The sequence below is a fragment of the Apium graveolens genome, unplaced genomic scaffold (assembly GCF_009905375.1).
Source record: "Apium graveolens cultivar Ventura unplaced genomic scaffold, ASM990537v1 ctg2319, whole genome shotgun sequence".
Classification (NCBI taxonomy): Eukaryota; Viridiplantae; Streptophyta; class Magnoliopsida; order Apiales; family Apiaceae; genus Apium; species Apium graveolens.
The window spans coordinates 2974-13303 of record NW_027417600.1 but is presented as its reverse complement, the minus strand read 5'-3'; the positions used below and the strand labels follow the sequence as shown (position 1 = coordinate 13303).

Below are 10330 nucleotides of genomic sequence, written 5' to 3'. Positions count from 1 at the left end.
GATCAAGTAAATGCCACCTTAAACATAAGAAACTGAAACTGACAACTGATTCAGTGCGAGTTTATTAATGCATTTTTTTCCAGTGAATTATAGTAAGTAAAGCGTTGTAGCTATATAAATGATAAGATTGCAAATGCAGATAAAGAGGAGAATTAGGCTGCATCAGGTACCATTCCTGAATTTCTTCTTTGATCTGGTGTCATTAGACTCTGGTATATTGACTGTGGTGGAAGTTCTTGGTATCACTAGTATATTGGAAGCCATGTCCCGTTTCTTCCTTTGCATACCCCTGAGATCTGAGTCTTTCTCGCAGTCTTTGTAGCTTAGACCTTCTAATATCTTGTAATTCCATATCAATAGTACCCGTGATTCTCTGGTTGTGCGCGTGTGTGAGTGCTTTGTGTAATTTTGATATGAACAAACTATAGAAATAATATTCCCAAGGAAAATGCACGAAGGATGATATGCACAGGAGAGTAAATGATAAATAAAAGCACAAAAAAGCTTAGAATAATTATTGATAAACTTTTGTCATAATGGTAACTACTAATCACTCACAAACCTATAACACAGTTAAACAGCAAAACCCGAGCATACAGTGATCGACTTAATCAAACAAACTAAAAACATACCCGCGACATTCATAAGGAATCCACATTCACTAAGAAAGCTTCCAACTCGATATTTAGTTGTATCACTTCAATCAATATTAAGTAACACGAGACTCTCCACGAAAGGCCTAATGGAAAAGGGTGGTGGAAAGCCTTCCTTATAACATGGAAAAGGAGTCCAACTATCCCATGAATCAACGAAATTCTTTGCCAAGTGGTTATCAAGACTATACGAAATCAAGTTACATGATCTTGCAAAAATTGGTTCACCATTGTTCCTTACACCCATGACTCCCACACCAATATCTTCATTTGGACGAATACTCATCTTCTTCTCCCATGAAAATTCAGTAATGGAATAGTATTTTAATATCCAGATTTCAAAATACTCATATCGTTTGTCCCAAACAAAGTAAGCAATAGATTGACCAAGTAGATGAATAGTGTGACTACCACTACTACATTTAGGCAATGAGATTTCACGAAGTTTGTCTGTCTTGGTATCGTAGCAAAGAATTATTTTACGCCTGTTCAAACTAACCGCTGCCCAAAATGCAGCACCATTAATGAAAACAGCGTCAAACCAGTTAATGTCACTAACAAAAACCTTATTTTGGCATATTTTTTTCCAAGAATTCGCATTTAGACTATAAACACCAATGATGACTGAATGGGGGTCAGGTTCACCGCGTCCCAAATGCAAACGAGGTTTGACAATATGTACCACAACATAATCATTAATTTCTGGTACAAACCCAAAAGCTAAAGCGTTCCACTGAGTCTCTATATTTAAAAGAGGAGAATCTGGGAGAGTTTTGTATTTTTCAGCAAGAGGATTCCATAGATATATTTCCTTAGTACAATCACGAAACTCAAAAATCATAGTTACACAGATTAAACCATACGATACTGCACGCCACGCAGACTCACCAGCCAGTCCCGGAGGATATTTTGGCTTACAGTATTCCTCACACTGTACATCATCATACCTTAATGTTAACACATCAGTAAAATCATTCTCGAAAAATAGATATTTAGGATAATGGTCATTAGGAATCTTCTGATAATTTAACTGAAGTGTGATAAACATGTCAGATCCTACGAGATTATACCATGACTTCTGAACGCACCTACACCGCAATATATATTTTACAGGAAGTAGTTTGAGAATTTCTGCTAGTAATTCTTCAGGTAAGTCGTTTATACTCCGCATACTTAACTGACTTTCATGCATATTTCTGCGCTTTTTAAGAATCGGGGAACGATTGTCAAACAAGATCATCTGACTAATATTACTAGTTTTATTCGAAATCTGACTGTGGACAGATTTTTTGTAGCACAATTTACCTTGTGAGGATTTTAGCTTCCTGAGCGGAGCCTGGAAAAAGCCTGATAGCCTCACTTTGTTCTTCTTCTTCGTAGACCTACTTTTTTCAATGGGGTGCATGTTTGTCATGGCTTGTGAACCCTAACTTTTTGTTTAGCTCTTTACAGGTCGTGCATTACATATCTCCTTCCGTCCCTTTTAGCAAAACTTTTAAAATCATATTTGTACAACGATTATCCATATTTTTTGTTATTAAAAAGATAAATAAGTAGTGTTAACGATTATCCATATTTTTTTGTTATAAAAAAGATAAATAAGTAGTGTTATATATTCACAAAACTACTAAATTGTTAAACTACTGAACATAGTGTTATACTTATACTATTAAACTACAATCACAAATTATCCTCTTTTAAATAAATAAATAGTATTATATATCTCCTAAACTGCTATGTTGTTAAACTAAAAACTATGAACACATGTTATCCTATAATTTTAATTACAAATTTATGATTATTATATATATATATATATATAAATATTTTAAAATTATAATATGACGGGATAAATAATATTTTTAAATATCAACGGAACCCGTGCATTACACAGGATTTAAGCTAGTTATTCATAATTACCCATAGCCCATTACATCATAATTGGGCCTAGCACTTTTAACTATTCATTACATCAAATGGGCCTAGGCCCCAGCTTCTAACAAATCAAACACATCAATCGCTTGAACAAATTATTTAAAATCGTCGACCGAACCAAATAAATTACTTAAAATCTTAAACTGAACTGAAACTATATACTTTAATTACATTTTTCGGTTTCGGTTCAGTCTTGTCACGAAAGTATCATAGAACCCGATTGGTAACTGATCAGGTTTCTGAGAATTGGTGTGGATGATCATTATTGGAATATTCTGTTGAAAAAATCTTTACAGAGAATCAATCGTGAATGTGGGAAAATACTTTGAACATTATCACCTCCGCACATCTTGGTTGAGGATGAGAAAACCTTCCATTTACAATCCCCCATGAGGCCCTTGAGGCCCTGACTAATAATTAAAAAATGTATTTAGTAAATAATGGGCTTATTTTATACTCCCTCCGTCCCTTAATACGTTGCCTAATTTGACTTTCGGTACTATTTACGGTAAGCGATTAACTACTAATTTACGTTTAATCTATAATATCAAACATAGTCATGAGTGATCTCGTTGGATTCGTATTTATCAGTACTTTAATACAGTGAAATTTTTATATTTAATACTAATACGAATTTAAAGATATTAACAATCAAAAGTGTGCATTGGCAAACGTGTCCAACACAAAGATGAAACGTTTTTAGGGACAGAGAGAGTATATTGTAAAATACATCCCATATAAAATAAGCCCATGGAGGACATGATGAATATAATATAAGATGGAAATTGCTTCATGCACAATTCTGTACATGTAACATGTTTTAATTGAAATGAGTCTGTGTATTCACATCAACAATTACAATTAAAATATCAACAAACATAATTAAAATATTCCACATCAATTAACATGCCATTCTCTACAAATTTTTTGTAACAAATTCTGGATACATAACATTACTCATATAAGATTCATATGGGTCGTTTTCTAACACAATAATGTTTTAGATGGACGGTTTCTCAATATAATATAGCTCTGGTTGGCTGGCATTTCGAGCGCGTTGAATCTAATGTATGATTTGTACGGTGCCTTTTCGTACAATCTTAATATTTTTTAATGGACCGGTTCTCAGAACACAATAATGTAAAAAAAACTCCATAAATTGGTGTCTACACATTCAAATTACAACACAGACACTTGTCAAAAAAAATAATTACACAACATAGTTCCTATGGCTTATTATAACTCAGCCAAGTCCATGGTTGTTTATGTATCAATCCTAATATTACTATCTGTGTCAATGCATGTAGGCCAAGCGAGGCTGCAGCCAATTACAAGTCTAGTTAAAGTAGTTCAGGTACAATTTAACGGTTTCGTGGCGTGCACGCCCTCCGGAGCCCGTCCAAAAAGCCGTGACATTTTAGGGGCATCCGGAGTGCTTGTTACTGGCTCGTGCAAGGGTGCTAGTGGCACCCTGGCACAGCTGTAACAAATACGTCTGGATTTTATTCGGGATTAATTTCTTTTAAAGATGGTATTATTTATGATCCCAGTCGACGAGTTCCGTGTTTTGTCACCTTGAAGCTTCCTGCTACTGGGACCTCTTGTAAAGTGTTGCCTCCTGCAGGAACTCTAAGAGCACCTGTTCGGTTGCTTAGTCTGACTGGTGGTCAGATTGCCATTGTCAACGCCGAGCCTTTTCAGTATGTGGCACATACTAGCTAGCTTCTCATCCTAATATTGGAAGCTACAAAGCTGGGAGAATCTGCATTACATTTGGCAGCTAGTAGGCATTTAGGTGTTGTTGAAATCATTTTAACTTTTCAAAACACGATTCTGGATCATGACTCTAACTGGGGTGATTCTTTCATGCTGACTGATGAAGAACGTATGGCATTAGACACTATAGCATTCTATAGTGCAGTGCCATTATGGTGGCTGTCACCCTGATATTGGCACAGTTAGGCTGAAAAAATAAAAAAATAAACTCCGCAGCCGGGGATCGAACCTGGAATAATCAATTTGTTTTTCTGATTAGCCAGCGCTACTGCGGAATCTTTATGATATTGAATTTGCCAAATCGTAATATGAACGCTCTACTACACTTTGAAATTAAACGATATGTTAACAAGAACTAGCTTGAGGTATAACCAGTCTTACAGATTTCGGAAATCGGAACTATTTGGTTGAGGTACCGATTTACGATTTATTGGACAATTTTTAAAAAATCGGATGATTTATCGGCGATTTATCGGAAATCGGTCAAATCGGACAAATATTTTTGACCGATTTTTGAGCGATTTATCGGCGATTTTTGAAAAATCGGCCAATTTTTATAACAGAGGGTATAACTCTTTATATTGAGCAGCAGGAAGTGGTTTTGTCAATAAATCAGTAAGCTGAATGTGAAAATTTTTGAGGAAGCCAGAAGTGACATAATCCCGAATAAAATGATAATCTATCTTCAAATTCTTGGTGCGTTCTGGAAATATTTGATGCTCTGCTATGTGTTTGGCCGCAATATTATCATAGTATATATTAATTGGTGTGGGAACTTGAATATGGAGATCGTTTAAAAGCCTTTCTAACCAAATAATCTTACATGTAGTATAGCTCATACAACGATATTCTGCCTCAGCAGTGCTCTTAGAAACAATCTTTGATTTCTTGATTTTCCAAGAAATTAAAAAAGAACCCAGAAAAGCTGCATAACCAGAAAGATATCTGGCTGAGAAGGGACAAGTACCCCAATCAGCATACAATAAGCAGATAATTCCAACGAAATATTAGACTTATAAAACAGTCCAACATTCAAGATACCCTTTATGGCCCGTTTGGAAAACTGGATTTCATTTGAAATTCAGGACATTCAAATATTAGTATAAACATGAGAATTTGAAATGACAACTCAAATCCTGTCATTTGAAATTTCTCATTTGAAATGAAATGTTAAGTATTTCAGGACATGAAAAACAACATCAAGAGATGACTCTGAGCAAGAGCTGAAAGAAACTGAGAAAGTTGTTGAACAGAATAAGAGATACCAGGTCTTGTGAGATTCCAATATAAGAGTTTCCCAACAATGCGTCTGTAGACTTCAGGATCGGACAATTTTGGTGTAGCATCAAGGGTTAACTGAAGGCCCTTGTCCATGGCAAAAAACAGACTTACAATTATCGATATGAGTAGCAGTAAGAAGATCCAAAATGTATTTTCTCTGATTTAATCTAATATCAGAAGAATCTCTAGTAACCTTAATACCAAGTAAGTATTTGAGATTACCGATATCTTTAATGGTAAAAGCCTTATGTAGCTCAGATTTAATAAAAGAAATTTCAGTATAATCATTCCTAGTCAACAGTAAGTCATCAACATAGCAAACAATTACAGTAAAAGATTCATCAGAAGCTTTGACAAATAAAGAATAATTTTGTGTAGACTGAACATAACTCATGAAGATCAAGAAGTTGGAAAACTCATAATTTCATTTCCCGGAAACATGTCTTAAACCATAGATAGATCTTTTGAGTTTGCAGACAAGATCGGGGGCAACTTTGGTATAACCAGGAGGAGGAGTCATATAGATATCCGCATCAATAAAACCATTAAGAACTGCATTGTTAACATCCAATTTTTGGAGATTCCAGTCATGTGCTGCAGTTAAGGCAATAAAAAACCTCACAATAGTAAAATTTGCAACATGAGTGAATGTATGTTTCAAATCCTTTCCTTTGATCTGTTTATCACCTCTAGCAACTAGTCTTGCCTTATATCTTTCAACTTAACCATCTTGGTTAAACTTGATCTTAAAAACCCATTTAGATCAATGCCATGAGTATTAGGAGGTAGAGTAGTTAAAGTCCGGGTATTATTGGCATCAAGAGCATCAAGCTCTTTCTGCACAGCAGCAACCCATCCCGGGTCATCTTTAGCCTTATTATAAGAACTAGGTTCATTTGTATATATTAAGAACAACATTAAGGCTGTGAAGATATTGTGGGTTGAGATGAGAAAAAGTTGATTGAAAGAAAACATTAAACGCATGACAAGTATTGATAGAAGTTTAAGGAATTGTTGAGATGACAAACCGATCAAATTTCTTGTGAACCTGAGAAAGTCTATAATATCTTCTTGTTAAAACTGATTCAGAAATAATAGGAAAGGTAGAAGCCTCAGAAATTCTAGAAGAAGAATCTAGAACAGTACGTACTATGAATATTTTGGAATAAAAGATACAGTAAAAAGGAAAAAAATTCGTTAAAAATAACATCTCTACTAAAAAAATTCTCATGAGATTCAAGATCATATAAGACCTAACCTTTTTGAGCATAAGGATATCCAAGAAGAATGCATTTTCTGACTCTAGGAGACAATTTATCATACGAGGGAATTACAACAAAACAAAGGCAACCAATGACTCTCAAATTATCATAAGAAGCAGGCTTGTTCATAAGGGATCTTCCAATTCATAACAAAACTAGGCATAAGGTTAATCAAGTATGTAGCAGGTAGAATACAATCACCTCAAAACTTAAGTGGCAAATTAGCATGAATTCTATTTGTCCTAGCAGTGTCTAATAAATGTTTATGCTTCCTTTCAACCCTACCATTATATTGAGGATTACCAGAATACTTTCTGGATGAACTATGCTTTCTGATGAAAAAAGAATGGCACAATTAGGCTGAACAATTTCAGTGCCATTATCAGATCTGATGAACTTTACAATATGATTGAAATGATTACTGGTCTAATCTAAAAAACCTTGAACAATACTAAACACCCGATCCTTAGTATGTAGTAATTGCGTCCATGTAACTCTTGTAAAATCATCTAAAATGATAAGAAAGTATCTACCACCAGAAATACTAGGGATATGAAAAGGACCCCATAAATCAATATGTAACAAATGAAAAGGAAAAGGGGCTCTAGAAATAAATTATGGATAGGAAAATTTATGATGTTTAGCAAGAATGCATGATTCACAAAATAAATCATGAGTTTTAGAACAAGATACATAATCAGACAAATGTTTATATTTGCCTAAAGAGACATGTCCCAATCTAGCATGAATTACATCCAAACTACTAGAAACAACATGAGAATTCAAATAACTGTAGAAAGACAAATTACAGGAAGAAATCGAATAGCAAGTGATCCTGTAAAGTTCATTTGTTTTTAATCCAGTGGCTTGGATAGAATCAGCCAAAAGGTCCTGAAAAATACAGCAATCTTTATCAAATTTAGCAAGTAAATTGTTATGATCCAATAACTTACAAACTGATAATAGATTATGTTTAAATCCTGGCATATATAGGACATCAAGTAATTTGATATTAAAGGTTAAGAAAACAGTGCCAGTGTGATCAACTACTTGAGAAGAACCATTAGGTAAAGTGATTTGAATTGGAGTAGATAATTTTGTCATATCAACAAACAAATCTGATAGACAAACCATATGATCACTAGCCCATGTATCTACTATCCAGTAAGGATAATCAGCTGTAGACTGAGTATTAAAAGCTGAAGCAGTACCTTCAAAGTTGCAAGAAGCATCAGTTTCAGAGAGACTAACATTCTGTTACATCATCTTTAACACTTCCTTATAAACCGAAGTAACCATTTGATTATCTATATGGGGAAAATTCTGAGTGTCAGAAGAAGTATTAATATCCAAAGAACTAGAGCTAAGCAATCCAGAAGCATCAAAACCTGTGCTCCAAATTTATTGCCAGAAAGTCCTGTAGATGTAGAAATAATATTTTGTTTGCCCTTGAGATTGACATACCAATCTGAAACCCCAATGTAATTTAAAACACTAATCAAAAGAGTGACTCTTCCTCTTACAATGATTACAAACCAGATCCATTTTGTTCATTTTAAAATCTTTCTTAGGTGCCAAATTTCTTGAAATGGAAGGATAGGAAGAATTATTGTTACTATAAAGAGCACTAACATCTGATTTATTCGTGGGCATATTAAGATGATATTGTTTCTCAATTTGCTGAAGGATATGATAAGCTTTCAATATAGTAGGCAAAGGTTCCATGCTTTTAACAATCAATCACTAGTTTGACCACTTTTAGTCCCAACTTTTACTCCTAAACTAATTTTTTGATTTTTTTTAAAAATATTTATGAATATTCCAACCGTAAGGATATCAAGATCTATATATTTTAGTGATCTGATAAATTTTTAGAAAAAAATAATATATTTGGTTGACTATTTTAATAGTCAACTAATAGTTTGACTATTACTTCTTACTAGTGTTTAGTCACATACTGATGTTCAATTTTTTAAAAAATATTTATGAATGATACAACCGCAAGTATGTCAAAAATCTATATATTTTAGTGATATGATAAAAAATTTAGAAAAAAATAAATGTATTTGGTTTGCTATTTTAACAGTCAACTAGTAATTCGACTGGTTATTTAGTCCCGTACCGATATTTTAATTTTTTAAAAGATGTTTATGAATGATCCAACCGTAAGGATGTCAAGATTTATATATTTTAGTGATATGATAAAATTTTAGAAAATAATAAATGTATTTGATTTGTTATTTTAACATTCAACAAGTAGTTTGACCAGTACGTCTTACTAGTGTTTAGTCTCATACCGATATTTCAATTTTTTACAAAATGTTTATGAATGATCCAACCATAAGGATGTAAAGATATATATATTTCAGTGATATAATTAAAATTTTGGAAAAAAAATAAATATATTTGGTTTGCTATTTTTAACAGTCAACCAATAGTTTGACCAATTATTCTTACTAGTGTTTAGTCCCGTACCGATGTTTCGATTTTTTTCAAAAAAATTATGAATGATCCAACCGAAAGGATGTCAAGATCTATATATTTTAATGATATGATAAAATTTTAATAAAAGATAAATGTATGTGGTTTGTTATTTTAACAGTCAACTAGTAGTTTGACCAGTACTTCTTACTAGTGTTTAGTCTCATACCGATGTTTCGATTTTTTACAAAATATTTATGAATGATCCAACCGTAAGTATGTAAAGATCTATATATTTTAATGATATGATAAAATTTTTAGAAAAAAATAAATATATTTGGTTTGTTATTTTAACAGTTAACTAGTAATTTGACCCATACTTCTTACTACTGTTTAGTCTCATACCGATGTTTCAATTTTTTACAAAATGTTTATGAATGATCCAACCGTAAGAATGTAAAGATCTATATATTTTAGTGATATAATAAAAATTTTAGAAAAAAATAAATGTATTTGATTTGCTATTTAAATAGTAAACTAGTAGTTTAACCAGTATTTTTTTACTAGTGTTAGTCTAATAGCTATGTTTTGATTTTTTAAAAAATATTTATGAATGATCCAACTTTACAGATGTGAAGATTTATATACTTAAGTGATATTACAAAAGTTTTAGAAAAAAATAAATATATTTGATTTGCTATTTTAACATTCAACAAGTAGTTTGACTGGTATTTCTTACTAGTGTTAGTCTAATACCGATGTTTCAATTTTTTTAAAAATGTTTATGAATTAGCCAAACTTACAGATGTCAAGAGTTATATATTTTAGTGATATTATAAAAAATTAGAAAAAAAAAATATATTTAGCTTGCTATTTTCACTCTCAACTAGTAGTTTGACAAGTAATTATTACTAGTATTAGTCTAATACCCATGTTTCGATTTTTAAAAATATTTATGAATGATCTAACTTTACAGATTTCAATATCTATATATTTTAGTAA

At 32.5% G+C, this 10330-nt stretch overlaps 1 protein-coding gene across 1 annotated transcript; it reads right to left on the bottom strand.

Annotated features, from left to right (window-relative positions):
* Positions 1-559: 559 nt before the first annotated feature.
* On the bottom strand, positions 560-2090 carry LOC141700419 (F-box/kelch-repeat protein At3g23880-like). Its single transcript, XM_074504197.1, has one exon. It carries the CDS (start codon positions 2065-2067, stop codon positions 700-702), a length of 1368 nt encoding a protein of 455 aa, XP_074360298.1. The 5' UTR covers positions 2068-2090; the 3' UTR covers positions 560-699.
* Positions 2091-10330: the final 8240 nt, after the last annotated feature.

What these genes read in the sequence shown, in the direction of transcription:
- LOC141700419 (XM_074504197.1), bottom strand. Translation starts at nt 2,067, where the DNA reads ATGACAAACATGCACCCCATTGAAAAAAGTAGGTCTACGAAGAAGAAG.